General features: G+C 37.9%; 1 protein-coding gene across 9 annotated transcripts in view; it reads left to right on the forward strand.

Annotated features, from left to right (window-relative positions):
• Positions 1 to 27411, forward strand: part of RABGAP1L (RAB GTPase activating protein 1 like) — a 258432-nt gene that overhangs the window by 151365 nt on the left and 79656 nt on the right. For all 9 annotated transcript variants that reach the window (XM_074598608.1, XM_074598609.1, XM_074598607.1 and 6 more), the window contains 4 exons: positions 5542 to 5616; positions 9107 to 9232; positions 10609 to 10752; positions 23731 to 23772. In XM_074598608.1, the coding sequence (XP_074454709.1) occupies positions 5542 to 5616; positions 9107 to 9232; positions 10609 to 10752; positions 23731 to 23772 (387 nt within the window). The remainder of the gene's footprint in view (positions 1 to 5541; positions 5617 to 9106; positions 9233 to 10608; positions 10753 to 23730; positions 23773 to 27411) is intronic.

Consider the following 27411-nt stretch of genomic DNA (forward strand, 5'->3'; position numbering starts at 1 on the left):
TAACTTTCATCCTTTTTTTTTTACATTTTCATTCCCATTTCATTGCAGCATCTTGTTTCAGATGATCCCCTCTAATCAGCATGCACGTATTTTTCCACATTTTTCAATCCTTAGTATCTCCTCAAGTGTACAAATGGGAAGTTTCAGCATTTGTCCACTTTGGTTTGATTATTTGTCAGAGAGTACATCTTTTTCTTTCCTATAGGAGTCTACTTGCCAATTTTAGAATAAACATAGGAGCATAAACAGAATCAGTTAAGAATTATTTTTTATCTATTTTTAGCTGTTTATTTTCTTTGCTCCTGGGTTGAACAGCAATTTCAGTAAATATTGTTGTCTTGTTTCATGCAAAGGATTTTTAATGTTATCTCGTCTTCTCCCATTTACATATTAATAAGGTTCCTTCTCTGTGCATCTGTGCTCAGCAAGGAGGCAGGAGAACTGTTCTTGCACATGGGGTTTCTGCTGAGACTGTGCTAGTGAAAAGGTCAGGATTGTGAATCTTGAGTGCTGGAAAGAGAGTAAAGTCTTCAGTATGCTCAGAGGCCTGCCTGAATAAATGTGATTTCTTCCTTCTCTCGGCCCTTACAGCTCTGGGGGAGGCATATTGTATAACATACACGTGCCTCTCTCTGATACTCAATAAATGAGTAACTAACTACTAAAAATACACTTTTCAGTTAGCACAGAAATTCCTTGAATAACGTGATACATCCTAAATGCTGCAGTCATAGGAATATTATTACTTTCAGACTGTTAGCCTTATAATAAATTTAGGCATGGCGTTTTAAATTTTACTATCACTAAAATTATTCATTGACCAAGCATATCATAAAATACCTTGTTGCGTGAGAAATCTGCATCAAAGTACAGATGTTTTCTTGAGACAGTCTATTTTTCAGAGACCATGTAAGTCTCTTAACTCTACTAAAACAGACTTTGGTGCAGAGCTGTGTCTGTATCAAATATTGGGTAGATTCCCTACATAATCTCTTATCCTTTCGTTAGCGATGCAAAGGTGAGTAATGAGAGCAGATCAAGCTTGGAATTCTCCCCAAAAAAACTTGCGTTCAGTTCCTGTTACATTTTCCTTTTTTCCTAAGACAGAGATGCTGGGTAACAAGCATTGTGCCAGCGTGCCTGTGGCTTTGTCAGAGAAGTGAGTGTTTTCTGTGCCGGGGAAGATTATTACTGACAAGAGAGATGCCGTTACTGCAGATGAGGGATGGAGACGTGTAGAGCATCGGCTCACACCTTTCCCTCTGCGCTGCTGTGAAGCGTTGCGGGGAATGAAAGCTCTGGCAGATGCAAGACCTTTGTATGAGGCAGACGCTAGAGAAATATTGTTCATGAGCTCTCCCTAGTTTTTGAAGTAATTGTAATGTTTAGTTTCTAATGTCATGGAGTTACTATGTAGAGGCAAGTTGTCAATGGGATTGTAAACTGCTATTTGCTAGTTAGTGTTTCGCATCTTCTTGTTTTAAGTACATTTGAATCTTCACCAAATATAAGCAGTTATTTTCATGCCTATGATGATGCAATATGATGAAAAACATTTCATTCTGGAATTTGAGACACATACTCCCTACTCATCCTGCTTTTTAAAAGCTATTGGGACTCATGCACAATAGTAGCAGAAATCTGAAATCTGAGGTTTTAAATTCAAATCAGCAACCTTTCTATCCATCTTTCAAGTGCTACTTGGAATTTTTATATCTACAAAAGATCCTGATCTTGGGCGGTTTTCCTCCAGTAATTATTTTAGAGAAGAATTTCTGTCCGTCTCTGGATTCTTCATTCACTTTCCTAAAAAGCAGGTGGTTCTCTGTCATTGACTTTATTTGAGGAGACTCTGTTGCTTCCAAAATATTCACTTTTTTAAAGATGTTGTACTAATAACTGCACGTAGTTCTTCTCTTCAGAAGACAGAAAACTATTAAAAAGATGTTTTAATTCTGTAGGTGAGATCTTCTTTTAGTTAAAATGAATGAAAGTAGGCATCAAGGCAGAATCTTCATTAAGTCCTATTTATGAGACAGAGAATATTTAAAATCTTAGTTAACTGGAGAATTGTGATTGGAGGTTCCCCAAGAGCTTAAGAAAATAATAACTTAAAAGACTGCAAAATTGTCGAAGTTTGTCACAGGGAAAAAGCCCATTCTCTTGAAATTGCAAAGTTACAATGACTGCAATGGCAATAGGGATTTTGGGATTTTGCTTTGTTTTCATATTTCATGTGGAAAGACAAAGTTAATGCTCCTCAGTCCCTTAAAAGGATAAATCTTAAGTAATTAATCTTATATTTTTTTCTTAATAATATAATATTGTGATGGTGTCTGTAGGCAGCACCCTTATTTTTGAGGCTATTTTGGTTAATTACATTATATTTCAGCAATATCAAGTGCCATAAGTTACTTAAAACTAAAAAAGTATAATTGGAAACGTAATATGCATAAAGCCTCAAAAATGTCTTTGCTCTGGGCAAATACAATAAAATCATGTAGACTTTAGAGACTTCATTAAAAAATAAATCTTTAGTTGCCAGGATTATGGTGCTTTGACTTAACAGCAGAATCTTTCTCAGTTTGATCTAATTCTCATGTAGAACTGAAGTCAGTATCTATCTGTCTGATAACAGCTGCTTGTGAAGACCAGATTTTGGAGAAGGACCTAGTGGAAATTAATTTCACAAAACAAACCGATCAAGCAGTTAATGTTTTTGGGTTTTTTCGTAGTTGTTAGTTGCTTCAAAGATTTGTTAATGATGACATCCTTTTACCGGGGCCCTCAGATATTTTTCTGTCTTATATACTATGTATATCTGTGTCCATTAATTAATTTGAAATATTTTTTTAGATCAAATTATCCAGTACTTACTGATTTGTAGTCCTATGGATTGCCTCTTTTTAGAATTACTTCATAAATTTTACAAATGTTTCAAATTTGTCATCTGTTCTTCTGATTTAATCAGCCAGTTAATGGTTTACCAGTTTAGCGATTCCCACTCCTGTCCCCAAGATTATGGTGAATACTGTCTGTCCTTAATAAATTTTTAGTATTTTTATTCCTTTTAATTTATCATCTCTTCTGATACTCAGTTGGAGACAGATCCTTCAGCACATCTCCTGTTAGACATGGTCCCAGCAGGATGACAACCCCGGTGATTCTTCTGTAATAAAGCAGACACAAGTTTCACGTGCATTTTCTGCTGTAGTTTAAATACAACTTTTCTACCTTGATCATATATTTTCCAAGTAGAGGGTTTGCCTTCCTGCCGTGGATGTGTTTGAAATGGATTTATTACTAGTTTTAATGTGTTTAGGAAGTTGATTATGAGAACACTTCTTGGTCTTCCTTCATAATTTTATATTTAACATGCAGAGTGAGGCTTTTTCTGGCACCCTCCCCATTGTCCCTCTTTTGCTATAATTTCAACTTCTTTCACAATCTCAAAAGGAGTATTTTTTATTTCTGGTAACTTTCTTAACTTTTTAATCTTTGCCAGTTTTGGAGGCAGTTTATTTGCTCCAGTGTGTTGATTTCTCAATAGGTATTTTAAAACTTGTTTGAATTCATTTATTGCTGTTTTCAGCAAATTACTAGCTATTGTGCTAATAATGCTTCTCACAACAGAGAGTACACCCATGCATTGATAATTTGCTATTAATTTTCCAGCCTGGAGTTTTTGTAGGGAAACAAAAGCGTTTTAATATAATATGAAGAAGTCACAGATCAGATTTATAATTTGTAATTCTGCATATCTGTTTCTGAGTGGAGCTGGCCTTTCAAAAGCAGAAATAATAATTCTTTTAAGAATGCTACAGAAATAAAGCATTGGGCATCCATAAACTGATTGGTTCTGGGAACAAATAGATAAAGATTATGATGATTAATCAATAGGTGGTTCTAATTAGTCATATGCAATATTAATTGAAGTGTTGAAAGTAATTTCTGTTAATTCAGTAGTTTGTAGCTAAAGAGTAGTTTTAAATCCACTTTTTCCAAGACAGCATCCTTTTTTTCCAGTTCAAAGTTTTTTGCCTGCTGTTGTACGCTTCTGGAGTTATTTTTGTGGGTAGAGCTGATTTAAACTAATAAGCAGATTGTAACAGTTTGTTGATTTTTATTTTTTTTTCCCCCAATAATTTATGTGACTAGTCTTCTTGTATTTGCTTGCTATTCTTGCTACAGAAGCTGAGCAATGGATTCTTTTCACTCAGATTCTAACTAATCCCATCTAGCATACTTGCAAAGAATGGTGAGCAATATAGACAAATGGCAAAGAGCTGTAAGTCACAGTTCAGTTTTTCACAAAGCTACAAATGTATTAGGAAATGTATGGATGACTTGATCATAAACAGTGAGCTTTAAAGGAATACTCAGGTTATATTCTTTACAGAAATCTTCTCTTCTGGAATCATTACAGAATTCCTTATAAATATTTCTTTCTTAGTTTTTGCCCATCAGAATGAGAAAGGAAAGGGGGTTTAAAGACTTTAAAAATATTTTGGCCTCGATTTCAACAATTTCTGTCAGAAACTATTTGCAGTTATGTTAATGCTGTTGGCTGGAAAGGAGTCACATCTCTCGCGGAGTCACAGTTCTCCTTGCCTTTTGAGCCACCTTTGAAACCCTGTACAAAGAGGGGGTGGGTTTGGTTCCCCAGCACACCTGACATTCCTTATTCACATTTATAAACAGTCTTGGAGGTGGTGTGGGGGCAAAGCGGATCTTCTGACTCGTGTGGCTTTTCCTCCCGTAGCTCCGACCCAGTGCTCGTTTTCCCTGGCTGCAACTGTGGTACCTTCCTTGTTCTCCCAGGATGTCTCTCTCTCCCGTGTCAATCCCAGTGCTGCTTATGCTTTCTTGAGTTTCCTCAAATTCTTAACATCCTCCAACATATCTTTAAAAACACTATCTGTCATCTTGTCTTGGAAAAGTAAGGGGGAAGGAAAGGTTGGTTATTTTAGTTTTGGGTTTTTTTTTTAAGAGTAAGTAAAAAGTAGGATGTCAGTCATACCATAGGAAAATGAGTCTTATTCCTTCTTCAGCGTATCAAGGACATGGAAAAACTGTTTCTGATGAAATTTTCAGGCTGGAGTAGTTCTCGGTGGTTTTCTAACAACCGGCCTCAGGTCCTATACTTCACGGTCTCAGAACTTGTTTTTCCAAAACCAAACAAGCACTCTCCCCGCAACGCAAAGCAACCTGGTCTTTGTATTATATTTATTATGTCATCAAAGTTATATCATTACTGACCTCAGCAGAATTGTCCTTGATTTAGAAGAAGGAAGTTGCATCCAACTCGTTTCATGCGGTTTGAAAAATAAAAATAAAAATGTACAAATATGGCATCTATGGAAGATGGAGGATAACCTGTAGGTGTTTTCTTAAGTGCCCTGAAAGCCTACGCAGAAATGGTTACGGTTTCACTCCCGTTATTATTTTAGCCTGAATAGTAGTACATGTTCTGCATAGCTCAATTGATTTTGAAAATGCCTGCGTGCATTTTAAATATATGTTGGCTTTTATTTTTTCTAGGCATACTCTGTCTATGATGAAGACATTGGCTATTGCCAGGGACAGTCTTTCCTTGCAGCTGTGCTTCTACTTCATGTGAGTTAATTGCAAAATGAAAGCTTTGATATTTGAAACCAAAGCGGCTTTAAAATCAGTAACATGCTATTTGAGAGATATTTACTGTTGTTTATTTGTCTGTATTCATTTTCCTCTTGTTACTTTTTGGCAAAGAGTGACTAATGGCTTCTGTCTTTATGAATGTAGATTTCCTTTATCTAGGAGAAATCCATTAAGTTGTGAAGTACTTCTGTGTCAAAACCTGAAACTGATTTGCTACATATTAATCTTTTAATTTAGTTGTTGCGTAGGTGAACTCCCTTAGTGTTTATGGGAAATTTAATTTTGGAAGATATTCTCAGAGTAGCTAACCCGAGCAAGCAGTCTCATTAATTTTCAGTGAGACTTTTTCTCTTAGGGATGTTTTATAATATCTTTTGAGTGAAAGCTGAATTTTAACCTTGATGTTTCAGCCTGTAAGCAAAACCGTACAAACTTTGATCTGTTGCTTCCTATATATACATGCGTGTGTATGTATAGAGATAGATAAATACACAATTTTTATATTTGCAAGATGCTTTAACTTTGATGTATCGGTGGAAAAGCAGCAGATTCAAGTCATGTGGATATCTTAAAGAATATCTGAATAGACCACCCAAAATCCCAACAACTCTTCACTCGGGCTCTTGCCTGCTTTTTCTCTCAGGCTTTAATGAATAAATTATTAATCATGGTTGGAATATGTTTCAGATCGTGATTTTGAGTCAGCTGTTGGTCGTATATATGTTATACATAAGCTTCCTAAGGCATCTAGAACTCAAATTCAGGTTCATTTAAGTTGTAATTCCTAGTGAGATCTATGACTCCTTGAAGACTTCAGGAGCGTGATACGCAGCGACGGTGTTACACAGAAGCTTTAGATTCTTTAAGGATAAAGCTGAGTTAGTCACATTACTGCAATCCCACATATACTGCAAATTAGCTTATCTAACAGTTATTTTGCAATTAACTTCTTACCCAAAGAAGGATGTTTAAGCTCCACTGGAATAATAAGCCATTTTCAATACCAGAGTTGTTTAGAAATGAGTGGGTGTCACATTCTTAACATTTGACTAAGGCTTCAGCTCCTCTCACTCAGTCGTATGCTGTCATTACTGTAGAGAATCACCTCTGTTTCTGGTGTTTCTGGACTTAGAAGAAATTGCCCTGTACACAGGGAATACTAAATGGCAATTACCCTCATTTTAATATGCCCTTTGTAACATTTGCTTTCATAATAGGATATTAAACTGAAATAATCAAAGAAAGGGGGGAAGGGAAGCAGTCTCAGTGAGCTCATGTAAGTTGGGAGCTTCCCAGGATGGCCTCAAGCTCTTGTTTCTCTAAAACTCTCCAACCAGCCTGTCTGCTGTGAATGCTTGTCAGACCCTCTCTAACTCTTCTGTCTGTGCATGGATTTCTAGACCCCTTCCTTTCCCTTTTTTTCTGGGACAGGATATCCTTTCTCTTCAGTGTAGGTATGTTTCAGGGATGGTTGAGTTGCCTGAACCTCCATCCTGGCTTGTTGTGATTTTGCTGCTTTGATGAAATTCCCATCAAAGGTGAGCAGGTAACTTCTAATCACAGGGCGGACGGTGTTGCCAACTCTAATCGTTTTACTGTGAGTCTCACAGTATTTGACTTATTTTTTTCTTGTTGTCTACCTCTTGGAGGCATTGCTGTGTGAAAAACTAATATTTAATTTTAAAAATTTGTAAATTTCTGGCTTTTGTGATCCCAAAGAAAAGACAATAAGGGGCAAATATCTAAATGCTACAAATCAGAATGGAAGCACCAAAAATGTGGTTTGGTTAAAATAAATACAAAGTGAAACCTTGATTTATGATTTTGAATTCTTGGGGTTGGTAATACTGGAGAACTTCCATCCACCGAGAGCAAGGACTCAGTGGCCTCCGCCTGTAAATGACTTTGGCCTGTTATTCACCCCTGTTGCCTCTCCCTGCCTTGGGGGAGGAACGATTGTCAATGCACGTGTGTCTGATTGAGCATGCAAGGTAGGTGTGCTTGTGCATGAGCATCTGTCATTCTATTAGAAGTAATTGTTCCCTTACCAAAAAAAAAAAAAAAAGAAATTTGCATTTGTCTTATTATAGAGCAGATTCAAGGCTTTTGGTCAGGATAAAACCGTTCTTCCCTTTACTTTGCTTGCAGCTTTTATCCACTGCCAGTGGGGATCATTCCATCCAGATAAAATCGTGATAAAGAGCTTTGAGATTCCTAAGAGCTTGTCGTAGGCAAATCTAGCCTGGACAGGTAGCTAGCAGCTGATCTGGTAGTTCTTTGTGCTAACTAGTTACTTTTGTATATACTCTCTGAAAATGAAAATGAAAGCGTCTGCCCGTGGCCCTGGAGACAGGCCATAATCATAGGCTGAATCATAAAAGATGAAACCCTGGAGGTAAATATCAAGAGACCAAAATTCCCTTTGAAGAAAATACTGAGCTTTCATCTGTTGCTGATATCTGATAAGGGGTTGGCAAGAGGCTGAATGAGTGAATATACTAAAAGGTCAAGAATTGTCATTCTTGATACTCAATAATTGTTTTCATTTGTTACAATTACAATCTGGTGCCTGCAAAAGAAAGGTTGTTTTTAAATGTGACTGAAACCTGATTTGGGGTCTGCAGTGACTCTGCTTGTGCCTTTTTTATTATTGTGGTACCTGAATGCCTGGGGGAGGGGGAGAGATGTCTTATCCGTGGAGGTTTGATGACACAGGACTTCCCACAAATGTGATGTTCAGTGGGCTCAAGCCAACAAATGTAACTTCCAAGTGGCTGAGACAGTTTATCCTTTAGTACTGCCTTCTAAAGCTCTGTTGGGTGAGAAATCATGGTCGAAATGAAGGAGAGATTATGGAGGTAGGGCTTCTGTAAAAGCCATGATGTTAATAGACGGGATCAGCCCTCCTGAGCTCACAAGTAGGTTCTAAAGGCAAAATTTTTTATTTCCTTATTCATCATGGGAAACCTGACTTTAGAGAGTTTGATGTTCCGGGGTTTCGATGGAAGTAGACAAGCATTATTCTTACTAAGGGTTGGTTATACCTTAGTTGTCCTGAATTTTTCCCTTTTAGCCAAGTCTCTCTCTCATTTTTTCTTTTTCTTTAAAAATTGTTGTTTTGTAGCTGAGAGTTGTGTACGGGTTGTTCTCATATCTATTTGGCAGAAAGAATACTGATGACAGTTGTGCTGCTGTAGGGATGTATACTTACATGAACCTATGATATCATCCCACATTTTCTTCAAAGAAGGTCTTACAAAGCCAAATCAAGGTGCTTATCAAGGAGAATAGTCCCCTTGAGATTTTAGTTGCTTAATTCTACATTCATAGTGCTTTGCTGAAATTTTTAATATATTCCTGGTTCTGAATTCATCATGTGTAAGGTATTTAAGCGCGTGTATTTGTGTAAGGCATTTCCAGCCTTAGCTCAGTTTTTAAAATTATGTTTGTGTATTTTTCCAAACAGATGCCGGAGGAGCAGGCATTCTGTGTATTTGTGAAAATAATGTACGACTATGGCTTGAGGGAACTCTACAGAAATAACTTTGAAGATCTCCATTGCAAATTTTTCCAGCTGGAGAAGTTAATGCAGGTGGGGCCAGGGTAACAAATTCTTCTACTTTCATAAATGGAAACACTGGCATGAAGAAGAGATTAATGCTTTCTTCCATAAGATACTGGACAATAAAAACCCTCTCCTTTTAGAGGGGGATAGAACCAAAGCAGGGAAGTTTAATTCTGGATCCAAACACCATGAGTCAGATTTATTTCTAATTTCTTTTGTCTTTCATATACCAATCTTGCTGCTCATCTTGGTATCCAAGCAGAGTAGGTGCCTGTTTTTTTACCTCTCTCTGTTTGCTTACTCTTTCTCTCTTCCCTATTCCGTGATGTTGCTTAGAGAGAATGTCTCTACTCTATTAAGGCCAAAATACCTTTTGGACTGCCACCATCAGTGTCCTACTTTCTATGAATTATGTTGATGGTTGAGAGGTCAGGCAAATCAGGACAACCTGGTGCTTATGAAATACGAACGAAGTGTAGGTCATTTTGTAGATTTTACTGTGTTTTCAATACGTTGCTCTTTTCTTCAGATGGAATTATTTCACAGTCAGAGCAATTTAACATAAATAAACGGCTGCAAGTTTTAAACAGATTTGTTCTGACTAATAAGGAATTACAGACAGTCCATTAAGCTTTGACCTGTGCTTCTATTAGCATAGTGAAGGCTAGTTGCTGGAGTCAGTTACCATAGCTGACCATACCTCTGTGAGATATATTAAAACCAAACAAAACAGATCACAGTTAATTTCATGATCTTGTTTTTCAGATGTCAGATCATGTGTATTTCCTACTTGATGGAGCAGAATTGCATACTAATGAATTTGATACTTAACTTCAGCATATGGTCTTCTCAATATTTACATATGTTAACAAAGATTTTTACTTTACTAACTGAGTATGAATATATCATCAGTGTACAGTAGGATTATCAGTGCTTATTTTGTGTTTCTTATATATGCTCCTGGTTAGAGAAATTGTCTGTGGAGTGCATTGTTGCTTTCAGGCTCTGCAAGGTGATCTCTTTGGTCTAGTATCCATTGGGTTTTATAGCAGAAGAATTCATAGCAAGACACAGCAAAGGAATACTGTAAAAATACACACTGTGCAAGACGCAGATTTCACAACTGCTCTGCCTTTCAACTGTTGAAAATTTTGTAATTTTTCAGTATAATCTCAGTACATTATTTGATACCGTGATAGAATCCACAGTGGATATACCTTCTAAAAACTGTAACCATGGACACTTAAATTTATGAAGAAACATATTTCCATAGCTCAAAAGAAGCCAGGATTTAATTTTGTTGTGTTTTTCAGTGTTTAGCAACCTGGTACTTACTGGCAGTGTAGATGAAGAACTCGGATTAATGAATAATACTGTGGCATTTATTTTTTCCTTTACTCTAGGAGCAGTTACCAGACTTGTATAGCCATTTCTCAGACCTCAATTTGGAAGCTCATATGTATGCGTCCCAGTGGTTCCTCACTCTTTTTACTGCCAAGTTTCCGCTCTGCATGGTCTTCCACATCATTGACTTACTACTTTGTGAGGTAAAAAACCCCTGAATCAGAAAGCCCTTCCTCTACTTCATGTTTCTTCTTTTTTTCTTTCATTTTGTTGGAATCATTTACTGTTTAATTTCAAAATGCGTGTAACTAAATTATGTAGAAACCATGGTTATATCGAAGAGATGATGTTCAGTGAAACGCTGGTTTGGTTTTAAAATTAGAATTGTGGATTGCCTCATTCTTTGCTAAGGGATCTAATTAAGAATATCTGATGCACACATCTGTTCTTCATTTAATTTGTTAAATAATTTATTCAAAGTTAGGAATTCTAATTTCTTGAAGATACCTAGTAGTAAAAGCCTAGCAGGGTTTTAGAGGGAAAGCTCTCCAAATTGTCTGATTCGGAGTGCCCAAAGACAGTAAGGGTATTGCATGCTAAACAGCACAATTGCATGAAGGTCTTTTCCTTTTTTGTTTTACCCTACTATTCCAACTAAGGAACACATTACTCCAGATACAAAATGGTATGTTTCTGTATTGTAGGTATATCCATGCTTCCTTTAAAAAAAACAGAAGAGATTGATAGTCTGGAATGCTTATTTTGATAAAACACTAGTAATTCCTTTTGTCACCGGGAAGTCAGGGCATCTGTGGAATTAAACCCATTTTTGGACCTGCGACTGATTTCCTCTCTGATTTAAATGGGTCACCGACATAAAAAAATATAAAGAAATAAAATAATTGAGGATTTTAAATGCAAAGGGCATCATGAGTATGAAACGCTGTTGACTATAGTTCAGTCTGTTAATTTTTATTGTGAAGTATTTCACTTGTGAATTTTCAGGCTTGCTGCACATGCCTTGATAACATTCATTATTAAACAAATATTGTCCACCACTCATAACTCGGTACTTTTTCCCTTAAGAGTGTCACTTCTGCATATTGGTGCTCAGTTACCAAAAAGAGGTAAGTTAATACAGCCAGCTATCCAAATGAGTGCGAAAGGTAGTGATTTCAAATTTCCATATAAACACCTGAGCTCTATTTCTTTCACAATATCTTGATTATTTTAACTAAGCAAATAGAAAAAGCAGAAAGGTGACTAGTTTTTCTGCTCTGTGTCCTCTTCTTTGGTCATGCAGTTGATGAACACTGTCCCTTTATCGCTTTTGAACTGCTAGTGAGTTAATTTGCCGAATGAGCTTCTGGCGTGGATTTGATCATTCTGTGTCAGTTCAGTTTATTACTTCATTCTGATCTTGATGTAGACCTGCACTCAGAAATGACCATTTTAAGAGATTGTTTGTCAAGAAGTAGGGAACATCACTTCACAGTGGTGGTTATTGTGACAGCAGCGTAGTTACATCCTGTCTGAAGCTCCTGCGCTTTTTGTTATATTAAGCTCGATGATAAAATATGTTGAAGTCTTTTAGTCCTGGTTAATATAGGTTTAATATTTAGAACGAAAAAAGAAACAACACTTAAAACATTTGCATTCATCTCACATCTGGCAGCATTTATCTCGGCATGTCTGAAGGAATTACTGTGGGAAAGAAGGTGGCAGAATCCAAAGGGAAAGTGAGAGTGCGCAACACGTGAGTCTGCTAGACAAAGGGAAACTTGTTAGTGTTTGGGGAGGGTCATTGCGTACTGCTAAAGGCGCCTCTTTTACAACAGCTACAAATAAACCAGAAATGGTAAGAAAATTGATTTCAAGTGAGAAGATACATCCATACGTCTTGAGAAACAGCAGGGCAGTGTGTAGACAACATTCTGAGGCAGTAGCGTGGACTATCAGAAAACTGCTCCTGAGATTCATGACTCAACCAGTCTAAAGTAACAGGCACTTCTGAGAATTTGTGGGAGGGAGCGTAGATTAAAATCATATTAAAATAAAAATCTAGTTGGCCCTCATCATAGAAGGAAAAAAAAAATCTGAAGGCAGATGGCAGAATAAGAAAGTAAACCATTCCTTAATGGAGGGCTGCAATCCCATCGTGAAGCTGTCTGTCCAGTCGGCCTCCAGAAGGACTAATGGAGCAATCAAAAAAAAAAAAATTTGTCTGCATTAAATTGTTCTTTACTTTATCTCTGAACAAACAGCATACCTGTAATTCCAGAACTGGAAGGAGAAAAAACAGTTGCAGCTGCTAACAGTGGAACATACTCTTCTGCAAAACAAATCCTCAAAATACCAAGAAGCCTTTGAAGTGAACTGTCTTGTGTTTTTAAAAACAAGCTTCCATCCTTCTCATTAATTTGTCACAGATACAGCTGAATTTTAAATAGCCTTCAACTTCCTTCCTGACTGTGCTTTCTCCACATCCCTGGCCTGTCTGTCTTTGACAAAATGTTTACATCCTATGCAATTCTTTTATGAAAGAAAAATATTAGGGGAAGAAAACCAGTTAAAACCATTGCGGAATGGGTGCTGTCAACTAGTCTTTCCAAGGGAGCTGCTCTGGTACCCACAAAAATATTTGAATTACAGATGAAAAATTTGCGTCAACCAAGAGTGTTTTAGATGGGACTTGTCTTTTTAATTCTTGACTGTCGCTGAAAGAGTGAAATTGGTCCTTATAGATGTTCTTTAATTCTCAATCTAGAGAGGAAGAACACCTGTTGTAAATCCTGTAGTTTCACAGCTAGCCAGGGGGTCACGTTGCCTTCCCTGCATGCTCAGGGGGATGGTGGCACTCAGACTGGGGATTGGACCTCCTGGGCAGGAGCGTGTCCAGGGATGTGGAAGGCCATAAAAAGTTACTTAAATTTATGGTGAGAATTAAGTTTTATTGATAAATTTTTAAAATCCCATCAAAGCGTGTGCCTTTACAGCTGAGGTCTTCTCATCATTCTCATATTAAATATGACTTGATAGAGAGAACAATTTTATATAAATCTGTATGAATTTGGGACTTGCCATGGCCTCTATGTGATTCTTTTATCCTGTTGTCTGACCTTTTATATTTTTAAGCTGTCTTCAGGCCGTTGAGGACATGATTCGATGTCGAAATTATCCAGATTTCTAGTGGCCTTAGAATATTGCCTCAATAACTGTAGGAGAGAATCCATCGCCCATCCTCGCCTAGAAATGAAATGTATTTGAATTCTTTGTATTTCCCAAATGAGAAGCTTGAAGAAAATGTTGGGCTTGCAGGCAGGTGCTCCACAGTGCTGTGGTACACATTATAAGGCTTTAATACTTTGACTGCCTGTAATAAAACCACAAACCAGTTGAAAGCTTTCATGTGATTACAGCAAACTGCGTGTTTTTGAGCCTGGCTACGTAGATAAATTTTAACATGTCAGCATCAGCTGAAGATCCTTCTACAGTGTTCCTTTTAGCTGCCTGTTTTAGCTGCTTCATCTGTCTCCTCTTCTTTTGCTATTTCTGTTTGCATTGAAGAACAACTTTGTTGATGAAATTCAGAGTTGTATTTGGACTTGTCACTCTTATCTATCAATATGACATTATGCTTTTGAACACTTTGTGAGCCGGCTCTGTTTTCCTGTCTCTTTTTGTTCCATTTTAAATTATTTATTTAAAGTCATGCTCGGAAATAGCGACTCATCTAGGTAGAGCACATGTTGCTTAGATAGAGCTGTGCAACAACTGCACCTGGGTGTTGACATTTAACTTCATTTTGCATTTCAAAATCTACAATTTAAAATTAAAATATAGATTTTAAAAGCACTAAATAAGTGACCTTAATTAGGCATTTAGAAGAGGGGAAAAAAAACCCAACCAAAGCAGTTGGCAGAAAAATTATAAGCATTATGTAAATTTCCATGAATTTTTCTGCTTAAAAAAGAAAATACTTTAACTGGTTGTGATATATACAGTATTGCCAAAACTAAAGGAGGTTCAAAGCTAAAGCTGTGATTCCATTCTTAACCTAGAATTTTGAGACATTATTGGTAACCTCCATTTTAAGTCAGTCTGGCTATTTTTGTGTGCAGTTCCTGGGGATATGAAATACTTCAGGATTGTGCCTCTCTCCTTTTAAGGAATATATAAAGAACCCTACTACATGCTGCCTTTTCTGGGCTGGTACAGATATTTCTATATTTTAGTGTCACTAATTACATAGTAATGTTATAAAAATTATTAGTTTGACTACTAAGCTGCTATACTGTGATCAAGACTGAATAGAAAGGGATGCAACTGGTTATCTATCAATTTTGAATATGAAATAATTTAATGTTTTCTAATATAGCTAATAACAGAGGAGTGAAACTACCCTTCACAGGACCACACAGCAGCACAGTGGAAGAAGTGGGAACTGAAAGCTAGATACCATCGTTATTTGTCTTTATTTATCAACTATTGCATTCAGAACTTTGTATAAAATAACGTTTATAATTGGCTTTGAGAAACTATCTGTGATAATGAAGACTGCTGGGTGGTTTTAAACATCTTTGGAAGTGTGAGTGACTCGGTGCTGGTAAATGAGCACCTAGTGATGGTAAAAGTGTGGCACCGTGTTGTATAGATGTGCTTCCTGGGAAGGCTGCTTCATAATGAAATAAAGAAAATCGTAGAAGAATTATCACTGTTGGCGCTGCAGATTTGATTTCTGTCTTATGCATGTCTTGCTGAAGAATGGATGTGCCAGGAAACACTAAGCCGTATGGTATCGCTCAGACGATAAGCCCAGTTGTCTCTGTGTGTTAATACTGAGTAGTAGATACCATAATAGCCTGCTATTTTTTATCTGTCACTGTCAGATACTTCTGTGATGCCTTCAACAGAGTTGAGAAAGAACAGATTAACATTTTAATTTGTTAAACTTCCTCAGGAATTGAGTCAGGAACAAGCCCACTTCCTCTGTAAATCTGCACTCAGAAGGAATGTGAATTAAATAAAATATTGTGTACAGTTGTTTATCTTCTGTAGATCTATAGGGGAAGAAAAACTGAGCTTTTTGGAATGACCTGTTGTTGACACGTTGTCTGCATTTGTTAACCCTTCCAGTTATGAAAGTTTTAATAAATCTTACAAAAGAGCACACTAGGCTTGCTAGAAATAAAATCTCTTTTAGTAACAGCATATTAAAAGCTAGGCTTAAATTTTAAGTAGGTATAAATCTGTGCTGAAACTGACTGCGTTACTCAGTACTATTTACAAAAGTAAAGTCAACATCATACATGTGAGTTGGAAAAGGCTGGGGGATGTGTGTGTTTTCCTCCTTACGAATATATGTTGTTGGACTTTGGCATTTAGACTGTGCCTTTCCTCCCGTCCGTTGCTCTTTGCATCATGCCTGCTGCAGAGCTCAGTCTCCTTTCAGAGTCTTCATCAGCCACCGCTCTTTCATGTAAAGAGACTGGAAAGGATTTTCCGAGGCTGCTATAACTAGCTTTTAATAAGTTTAAGAAGAAAGAGAATAGGTTGTCTCTCAGACTCCAGGTGGAAGACTAGAATTTGAACATACATGGCTGATGGTAGCGCTGGTTGCCTTTGTTCAAGCAGCTGTTGACATGTCAGCCATTATAATCTTTTTTTGTTGCAAAAACTTGAGGTCTGCAGTGGAGTTAGTTCGGGTTTTCTGGCCCTGAATGTTTTGCTTTTATGTCTTTAGATGAGTTCTTTAAATCCATGCTAAAAGTAATTTTAGCATAATTTATCTGATGACTAGAGCTGTATTCTCCTGTGGGTTTTTTCAGTGCTAGAACAGAAATTAAAGTCAAAAGGATCTAGCATTTGATTGTGTGTGTTATGGATGAGGAACTTTTTAAAGTTTTTGTATATGTCTGTTTCAAACATTCCAATTATAAGGATAAAGAATTTTAAGTCATTTTCAAACTGAGAGTTGTAAGAAGTATTAGGTGTTTGGATATAAAATTTCGGTCAACAGCAGCAATATTTGAGGTACGTAATAAAGTGTTCTGTATTGGAACAGGCACAAGGGGACGCAAAACATTCTGTTCGCTTCTAAAGCTACACAGAATTTCTAAGAATTCAAGCTTGGACTAAGGAGAAGAGTATTTTAATAGAGTACATCGAAGAGGTTCTTGGAGAGCCACAGGGTTTAACATACCCTTTACACTGTGTTGTCCTGTTTACACTGTTTACAGCTGTTCTGTGAGCATCCGTAATTTATGTATCTTCCATTCATAGCTGCAGCTTGTTTATCCCCAAAATAACAAGGCTGGTGATAAATACTCAGCATGAGCAAAGGAAAAACAGTCTCACAACAATCTGCAATTCAAGATAACTTATGTGAACAGAAGGTACCTTTTCAGTGATGTTGATAAATGTTGTGGTCCTAAAATGTCGAGACTGCTTCTGTTTCAGAAAATGTTCAAAGATACAGAAAAGTTACTGAAGATGAGGGACCTATTTGAATGACCTAGTTTGTGCCTTAGAGGGAAGAGACATCGAACACCGTGTCACAGTATGTCTCTGAATTTCTTTCCCCATTGTGACTGAAATATTTTAGCCACTTACTAGTTGATGTTCACTTGGTTGATTTTTCTAGGAATACAGTAAATTTCCATAATGCTTACTTAACACCAGTGCCATCTGCTGTATTTGAATAGCAGCATATTCTAAGCGCTCTTGGCAGTCCTCAAAAACACTTCAGAAATAACTGAAGGAAAGTATCGCAAACGGGAGAGTGATATTCCGTGAACAAATCCAGGAAGCTAAGCTAATCTGGGGACTGTTTTTAAAAAAGAGGGTGGTGCAGTCTGCCTCTGCCAAAACACTTCCCAGCACATCGTGCTTGGAATCTGAGGCTGTACTGAATTTTCTAAGTACATAAAATCAAAATGTGAACTTAGCATCCGAGTGATTGTTGGCAAGGGAAAATGAATGTCAAGGTGTAGAGAGGCAAGGGCCAGGGCTGCGTTGTGGCAGAGAAAGGGAGAAGATGAAAAATGAACACAGGGAAGGAGATCAGATGGAGTGTGGGGAAGCAGGACATTGATTCAACACAGGCACGCATTTTTCTTTGTGTTACGTGACCACGTGTAGAGGGGGAAGGAGATACATCTCTCTGTCAAGAGATGTTCTGAACCCATCATCTCATAGAATCGTAGGGTTGGAAGGGACCTCTGGAGATCATCTGGGGTCTGGAAGATTGCTGCTCCTCTGAGCATTTCTAACAACCATTCCCTGTGTCTGTATGAGTGCTGGAGGACCTGTCTTATCTACAGAGGCCTCCTTTTCTGTCCTCATTGCATATATGTTGTAAGGCCCTTGATGCCTAGTGTGGATTCAGGCCCCCTTCTTTGTCCCCATATCAATGAGGTTTGGAAAGAGGGAAAGGATTGTCTAAAACCCCCCATAATTTAAACCTCTGAAAATCAGAAAAAGTGATGTTAGTGTATGGCTTGGTCAAGCAAAGGGAGAAAGCATGCTGCCAGCCTGTCACCAGCTGCCTGTGAATTAGGAACATGCCACTGCAGAAATGCCAGATGTCAGGGAGCAATTTGATACATGGAAATGACTTAAAATTCTGTGGATGTAATTTTTATTCTTTGAGAACAGTCACGGAAGCTGGAGAGGAAAAAGTGCTAATCTCCCAGCACTCTACCTTCGATGAGCCATAGCAACATCTCCGCAACAAATTATGTGAAAATCACCCAAAACATGTAAATATTCACTTGCACTCCTAAATCCCACTCATTTCTGTTAAAAGCAACCAGCCAAACAAAAGTCCATGCGAAATCATACTAATACAGGTTCATGGTTGTGGGGTAGTATTTATCGTGTGCCTTTTCATGCTGCAAAGTACAGAAAAGGGGCACAATGAATACTGAATCCCATGGTGCCATTTGTACTATCTCCCTGGTACCTGCTCATCTAATAATTCAGTCAACTGATTTTAATTGGGTTTGTGTATTATTCACAGCATCATAGCATCAGGATGGAGATTTCTGTATTTTCTTCTTTCTTGTGTTACAGCATTTGCTGTTGTGAATTATTGTGGTAGGCAGTACGTATGGAGTCACTGGAGGAAGCCCAGTCTAAGAAGTCAGCTGTCCCTCACACATTAGCAATAAGATCTCTATGCAATTTGGGTTTTCTTTTTATTTTTTTTCTCTATGATATAACTGTTGAGTAAGAAAGCTGTATGTGTTGCTTATACAAAGCTTGCTATTTTATGTTGTGCCTTATTTGAATGAGTTAACCTTTCTTTTCCTTAGTTGTCTTGTCATTGAACTAGGGTAAATGTACAAGCTATACAAACAACATTTGAGTAAAAGATGTTAATTAACATACATATCCCTGCAGAACGTGCTTCAATTCTGCGCTACTTACAAAGAGAAATTTGAGCTTCACACCATATTATTTATGTTGTCAGCGAAATAAACACATTTGTGACATTCCTAAAGTTTATTGTGTGCTCTCAACGTATTAGAGTTGCTGAACAAATGTTTTGCTGGAAGCAATCCAAAACATAAATAGAATTTTAATTCTCCTTTAGAGTTTGTAACCCCAATTACCCCTTGTAGCTCCTTTGAAAGAGTGTGCAACTGAATACATCATTACGAAACACGTTTGAATTACGAAACAATGTCAGATTAACTTCAGTTGAATAGCTAATCTCTCTTAAAAAAGAGGAAAATTCAGTTATTAGAAAGCTTGAACGGGTTAACTGGTTCTCCTTATGGCATGTCACGTGAGCCTTGAGCCTTCTCCGACCTTAAGGAGGTGCTCACTTGACTTTCAGATGTCGTCTTTACTGGTGCTGAACTTTAGAGAATATTGTATCAGTATCTTCACTGTTTCCTCCTACATGTCATGCATATCTAGGAACAAAACCACAGATAAGGATGTTAATATTAAATGAATTTTCTGTATATTTTTTAAGATATTCACTTCCTGTTTGTGAAGATGATACAGAGGGTATTGCTGTGGGACCAGAGGAAGGTCTGTCAGATGATCTGGGTTGCAGAGGGAGAGATGCTAGTATTTAATAGAACCTACCTTCTCCCAAGGCTTCTGTCATTGAAGAGAAGCTTTAAAACAGGAGATAAATGTCGAGGTTCTCCCCTATGCAACTGTTGTCCAGATACTACATGATTACATTGTTTGGCCTAACTCTTCTGTCAGCTCCACATTTGGATGTTGAGCTTTGCCAGTAGCAAGTGTTAGTTTGCTGCCCCCTTAACTCCCTTTTTTCCGGTCTCTGGGTGGATTTGCTGGGTCAGATGGGCAGATAAACCTCCTGACTTCTAGAGGACGCCACGAGCATCCTTTCTGTCACAGAGATCTCATCGAATGCAAACTCAGTCCTACAAAATCAGTTTTTTACCGTTTTCTATTTGTTGTTCTTTGTTCCCAATCTTCTTTTCAAGCCTTTTTTGTAAATCATCTTGTTTCAAAGTGCAGAGGACTCCTCAGAGAGTGCTTCTATCTGCAGAAGGAATATTGGTGTTGGAGGGTTTAAGGAGCTTCGGCTGCTTTTAAGGAACTGTGAAAATCTTTGACTAGAAGAAAGTTAACGTAATAAGATTTCCGCTTATTTTAAGCAAGCCTTAATTTCAGCGCTCATGTATCATTTGCAGTTGAAGTGTTTAATTTTTACAGTCTTATGAGATGTAATTTCCTTGTTCCCTGTTAGCCACGATCTTTGTTGGAAACTATGGTCTTTTGACATCTAATTCAAATTAGCAGATGCTTCTGTGAAGCACAATCTTAGCGAGTTAAATGGTGACCTGCTGGATGGTGAGTGTTCATCCCAGTTGGTATGAAGGGTTCTTCTGCAAAACGATGCTCTTTCTTTTTGAGTAACTGCTGTCCTATGGAGGTCTTCGTAAAGCAGAGGACGGTCAGCGTGGCAGTCCGCAGGAGCCGTAAGGAGGCTGTACGATAGCACAAACTCTAAAGATTTTCCCTTTCCTGACCATCTTGACTGCAGAATAGTCAGGAGTTGTCTGCTTTGAGATGGTCTTGTTCTTTCTCCAAAACTCCTGAGCTTAATGAGATCTGTTAAAATGCTCTAGGCCTTTACACAAGCTTAAGAGGGTTCTTAAATAACACCTCTTGGAAAAAAGAAGACACCGTGCAAATGCTTCACTAGGCAGATAGGCTCCAAGACAGGCTGTCGTAGAAACTGCTGGCCTTCTGTAAAAGGCTAGTTAAAAGCTCCTCGAAAGAGGATATCCACATGCCTCGTTGCTGGGATCTTTGCCTGTGGGCAGTGCAGGCTGCACACTCCTCCATGGACCCCCTGGCAGCCACCCTGTCAGGCTGAAAAACAAGAGACTGGCCACATAATCGAGAAGCGATACGACGTGATGATAAGCCCCTAACCATTCCTGTGCTTTTGTAACAGTTCTGGTTTAGTAATACTGTCTATTTTTAGTTTTGACTGTTGTATATTAAACAAACGAGCGCTTAGGTAATTATGGATAACTTTCACATTTGCAATTTCTTTTAATATTAAGATGAGATCTGCATGATATTAAAGCATTTATTTCCAGATGCCTAGTTAAACATATGACCTTTGGTTTTAAAAAGTAATTATCCAAAGCTTATATAATATGTGCTCCCTTCTCTTTTCCCCTGTGGATGATTTGTATGTACTTTCATGTTTCCATTATAAAATTGCTGGAGGGATAGCACTAGCAATGATTTATATGTCTGGTGCACATTGATATTTTTGGTCCTTCTAAAATAGATGGAGAAGTTTAAGCTGAATCTTATAAATCAGTTTGTGGTAAATGAAGTAGGATTTTAAATAAGAGATTGTGGAAAAATGAGCTGAGCCTCCTTTTTCATAATCACAATCATTAAGCTTGGCTATGTCAGAATAGCCTTGCATGCATTAGGAAAAAATAACTCAAGTATGTAGATCAATGGTTACAAAATATGTTGTTAAAATGGGTGGGTAAGGCACCACATTTGAAATCTAGAGCATCTGGCTGTAAATCCGAACACGAGTAGAAGCCTTAGCGTAGATTGCCAGATGCCACCTCCAGTTCATGCGGCTGGCTGGGGGCGTGTTAGTCCTTCAGGTCCAGAAAGTCCAGGCTGGTCAGCGTGAAACTGTGGCAGTCGATGTCTTGGGTTTACAAAATTGCCTTGACTTTGGCGTTATCCCTCCCTCCCTTTGAGGAGAGAGGAAGGTGCGGGTTGTTCTCTGTTACCAGGAGTAGCGGAGTGCTGCCCAGGACAGCTGTAAACGAAGGTTTTAACTGCTTCTGGTGTTCTGGTTTTAGGGTGCTCGTGTGTTGAGCAGGTTTATCTCATGTAACCTGAGGCAGTCTGTGAGATGCCCCTTGCCTAGCGGGGCTAGAAATCCTCAAGGATTTGGAGATCCTCAAGGCAGGAGGAAACCTGTTTCTGCTGTGTTTGCTATCCATGTGAAGAGTGATCATATAAAAGGAGTGTCAGGAGAGAGTTTCATTAGTTTGAGTTCAAGAACAATGTGAGTTTCGGGCAGGTTAGAAAAAATTATTTAGAAAATAAATGAAAACTGGTTTGGTTTTCTGTTGGTGTCTTTTGGTAATGCCAGAAAATACACAGGACACTAATTGCTCAGTAATCCCACAATTGCACGTAATAGTCCTCGTCATAAAATAACAAAATCAGATCAACCAGTTAGTTAAAAAGAAAACACAATGTTTGTGATGGCTTGTGGTTGTCTCCCATTTATAGCTTGTATGTTCACACCAAATCCTCTCTGTTAGGAAGTAGAAGTTGTTAATGTCATGACTGTGTGGAATGAATTGTTGACTTCAGATTTATACTTGGAATAAAACTGAGAGTGCTGTGAACTTAATTTACTGCTGCTGGTGCTCTAGTATTACCGGCGTCATAACTGAAATTCACAGCCAGACTTTTTTCTATTAAATTAATGTATAAAAAGCAAAATAACTTTTGTTGTATTTAAAATATTTGTTATCCCATGTGGAAGATGGGTTTCCTGGCAGTGAAGCGAGGTTCAGTCCTGCTGCAATTGTGACCTCTAGTGGAAAAAAGACAGTTTGTTGCCATCATGATTATATATCAAGCTGCAAAGTAATTCCGGGAGTGTTGCAATATTCATTATGTTTAATGTCATAGCATTTCCGAGACTCATTAATGGTAGAATCCCTTCAAGGCACCATACTAGCCATATAAAAAAAAATAATAGAATGTCTTTCCAAGAATGCCTCAGAAAAGTCTCTGCAGATTTTTATAAAAGCTAATTTTCATTGAAATATGGTCTCAGGCATTCAGAAAGAGGCTTGGAAAAATTCTCAGTTGCAGAAACAGGTATTTCTTAGAGAAGGTTCGCTTATAATAAGTCCGGTTTTATCCCACAACAGTATGTATTGCAGTGACAGTATTACTTGTGTGCAAATCTGTTGAGACATTTTTAGATATCGGCCCTGAAAGACATTATAAGAGAAGATTTATTATGCCATTAACAAGCAGGCAAGAGGATTTGTAAAATATAATCTAGGAAAACAGTCTGCACACAAAGTACATAATACAGCAAATGAGAAGTGCATATGGTATTTTTCATATTTGGATGAACACAAAGCTATTTATAATTTTAAATAATCGAGATATGTAGGCTATGGCAGCAAAAAAGATGTATTGTGTACTTGTGGGGTCTTTTGTGTTTTACTTTTTTTTTACAGTTTGTGCATAAAAGATTGTACATGATTAATCACAGCTAAGCTCAGTTACTTGGCAAAAATCCTATTAACCAGAATATTTATCCCATTTTCTTGATGCCCTGCTTGTTGTAATATTCTGCACTGTTTACGAAAACCAGCACTGACAGGTAGTGAAATGAAGGAGGGACATCCTGTCACATCCATAGCACCCGGCACATGAACAGTGAGATTCCAAAAGCTCCAAAGAGCTGTCATCTTCCCCAGCTGGGAGTTGGGAAACTGTGCCTTGGGGCTCTAATGATCAACTTTGAAGTGTAGCAGGGATACGGGAAGCATTCCCTAGAGGTTTGCGGCATCTAGTTATGATGGTACATAGTGAAGAGAGACTTCCCTAGTCATAGGGAAGAGAGATTTGTATGCTGGCACTGATTGAAGTCTTTTTCTTCTTATTTTCAGGGTATGAACATAATCTTCCATGTAGCCTTGGCTCTCTTAAAGGTAAGTCGTTCATTAGAACGTGGGGTTTTTAATTTTATTAAACTGTATGGAATATTTTCTTATCTTAAGGTATCATGACTAAGGGAACAACAATAGTGGGACTCCTGGAAGAGGGAACAGAGGAGAAATATCATCCATTTGGGTAGAGATGTCTTCAAAATTTTACTTATGGTAGATCTGGTTTTATTAAACTTAATCATGTCATAAAGTTTCTGGAACAAGGAGTGCAGTCTAAGGATTTAAATGTCACGCGTGTGATTACTATTAAGAAAACAATTCTGATTCATTTTGCAGCATGGCTGGGTTCATTTTTGTGGCTGGATTCTTTCATATAAATCAAGAAATGTGATTCAATAGTATTTGGTATCAAATGTATTTGTAATGTCAAGAGAGGAGAGAGTCTTTTACAATAAGGGCGACTTCTGTCTTTGGCTTGGACACAGAATTTACCTAACCAAACAAACAACGAAACCTGTAGGTAGAGCGTCGTCACTTTTGATGCCAGTGAGTAGCTCAAAGTTAACTTACATTGACCTTCACAATTTGGCTCTAGTTAAAATCCAGTCCACGTACAGGCACGTGATGTGGAATTTGAAATGCCACCTTGGAATTCAAATGATATTCCCATCAAATACTTTAGGCTAAAGCTCAGGACAGAACAGCCTGTCACTCCTAACACAACCACCCCATTACGTGGGCACAGACCAGTATCCTTTGGCTGTTCTCGGTCCTCCAGTGTGTTTTCCTTATCGTTTACCTATGATTTACTAGTAGCAAACAGCTACTAGTTGAGTTATTCAGTGGAGAGTAATTCTCAGAGATTGGATTTCTGCGGCACAAAGTCCTACAGCAAAAGTGCTCCACACCAGGAACATACATACATCTGCTGCCGTGAACAGAGCAACTGGAAATTGCAAAACACATAGATTTTCACTTGAGGTAGGGTAACTTCCGTGAAGTAATACAGTGTATAAGCGTTATGGTAAGGAAATGTCCAAAATAACTTGTGTTTTACACTAACACAGTTAACGTGTCAAATGACGTTATGACTTTCTACATGAGTAGAAATGTATTTAATGAAGTTGCCTATAAACAGGAAATTTGTTTAATGTACATTTCCAGGAAAGTGCTCCTACACAAATCTAAATTTGTAAAAAAGGGGGAGGGAAGTGTGTGCTCTTTTCTTCCTGTTTCATATTTTATTTGCAACTATGGGGGCTTGTTATTTTTCTGGTTTTTTAAGGCCAGTATGGCTAAAGGGCAATCTAGTAAGTTATGGCATGATGGGTAGTAAAGAAGTGAAAGCAAGCATCCGAGCAACACCCAACAGGTTTGCTGCCATAGGAGTGGGAATGGGTTCTGGAAAGAGGTAGAGATTTCATCTTATGAATTTTAAAACTGAAGGAGAAGAGAGAAAAGGAGGAGTACTTGCACTGAGCTGAAAATGTCTGGCAAGGTTTTCAGGAAAAGAGTCCAATTTGGTTATGAAGGATGGCTTTTCAGACCATGGGTTTACACCCAGAAGTCTGTTTTCCGTAGGTTTCCTGCCGCTGCCAATGGGAGCGGTTGAACTGAGATTAGCAGCAGAACAACTGTGTAGAAAATACGATAAGGGTTGGAAAGGACTAAAATCCTTAACTCATGCGTGTCATACTGCAAATAAGGATTTCTTGTGTGTGTGTGTTGAATGATTAATCCAATTTCTTTTAACAGAAAGTGCTCAGACTTCTCATTTTATATGTATTCCACAACGTGCTGCTTATCCAATTGAATATTTCTCTTTGGCTGTTCCAGAAGAGGATAATTCAAGAAAGTATTTTGTCAGTCTTATTATAACTATTTTTGAAGTTCAAGAGTTTTAAGAGATGGTTTTAATTCTGCTTATAGCAGTTCTTATACATATATGCTAGATGCTGTATCTGCCTGTTCTGGCAGTAATCGGCTCTAAATGGTATGGGAGGTGTTATCCTGAGAAAGTATTGCTATATTGCAGCCAAAAACAAGTGCCAAGAAAATACAGGTAAGTATGAGTAGATTCTAAGTCAGAAACACTCACATAAGAGCACGGTTCATAGTGGTACCAAGGTAGAGCTGGTGATTATATACAATTGAATTAGCATATGATTTGCTTTCAGCAGGAATTGCTGTTCTGTTAGGGAAGAAAATACTTTTGTATTCTGAGACCTGAAGTTTTCTTTTTCCTGTTCAAACGTGTTCATAATCTCTCCTAATCATGAGGAACAAAGTGGTTAAGCATACCCGTCTGTCTAAGTTACAGAAACAGAATGTGCGTGCTGCAGAACAACCACTTTAAAAACTGTGTGTTTCTAAAGTCTTATTTCTCTGTGATTATGAAGCGAATGAAAACAACTCCTAAGGATTTGTTCTTTGTTAAAACAGAGCGATAGTTCTCTCGTCCACAATCTTTTGGATTATATTTAATTTGGACGAGGGAATCCTTCATCACTGGAATATCTGAGTTTTTACTGTGCAAATGCCTTGTTCCTCACTTCTTTGTGAAGCGTGTGCTTCACAATCCCTCATTAAATAGCAACAGAATAGCTTTTATCTTGAACTCCCTTGTACTCGATGCGGTTTCGCACTGTTAGAACCAGCTGCTAGTATTCAAAGGGAATGCTGGTTAGTTTTGAAATGACAGTTCTACTTCTGTGACCAATTACCCAAGACATCTTGATGCAGTAATCTTTGGGAAATAAACGTGTATTTAAGACACGAGTGGAATCCTTTCCCTTTCCCTCTCCCACGTTCTGAGTGTGACTGTAGCAATGAACAGCTGGAGGACTAAAGCTCTTTAGCTATGGAGGCTGTCGTTTGTAACAGGGCATTAATCTGATTTCTTACCGAAGGAAAAGCCCAGTCTCTCTCTCAGTAGCATCCAAATGTTATGCTTCCTAATGCATGTCACTGCTTTTCCTGCGCTCCACAGTATGCTCATCTGTCGGGCTCTCCAGCTGGTGGCGGTATTTTACAGTTTGCCATTAATCATTCAGTTACGTCATGTAGAGACTGCACCTGAATGAACATTGAGTAAGCTGAGCTGATTGATAGAAAATCAAATCCCTCTCCTTTCCTTTCTGAGCATCAGAAAATACAGTGAAGCGCTGGGGTGTGAAAAGAACCCCAGTGTTGAAAAAGGCACCATAGAAAACTGTGGTTTAGAGCAACTCAACAAACATCCGTATTTTAATTTAAAAAATCCCTATTAAGACCATTAATTGAGAATGACAGAGGAAAATGTACCATTCCAGGGCTAGCATACTATCAGATCCCTTTTGTCATCAACTAGTTGGTTTCTTTGTTGGAAATTACAAACATGAAAATCTTCACGTGTGTGAAATAAAGAAAAAAAAAAAACAAACCAAAACCAACAATAACCTTTGTTTTGTATTTGGATATTTCAGTAATTATTTCCTTAATCTTCTGTTTCTGATCTTGCTACCTTAGCAAAAACAGCTAAAGGCACGCTTTATTTTGGAATTAGCAAAATGAGGCAAGTCTTAAAATATGAGATTGTGGAGAACTCAGGCTGTAGTTGAAGTTGCTAACTACTGAAAAGGCAGGGAAGAGTACGTGTTAACTGGAAATACAAGAACGAACCACAGGGGTTTAAAATAGGTC

This window comes from Larus michahellis, chromosome 8 (assembly GCF_964199755.1).
Source record: "Larus michahellis chromosome 8, bLarMic1.1, whole genome shotgun sequence".
NCBI classification, from domain to species: domain Eukaryota; kingdom Metazoa; phylum Chordata; class Aves; order Charadriiformes; family Laridae; genus Larus; species Larus michahellis.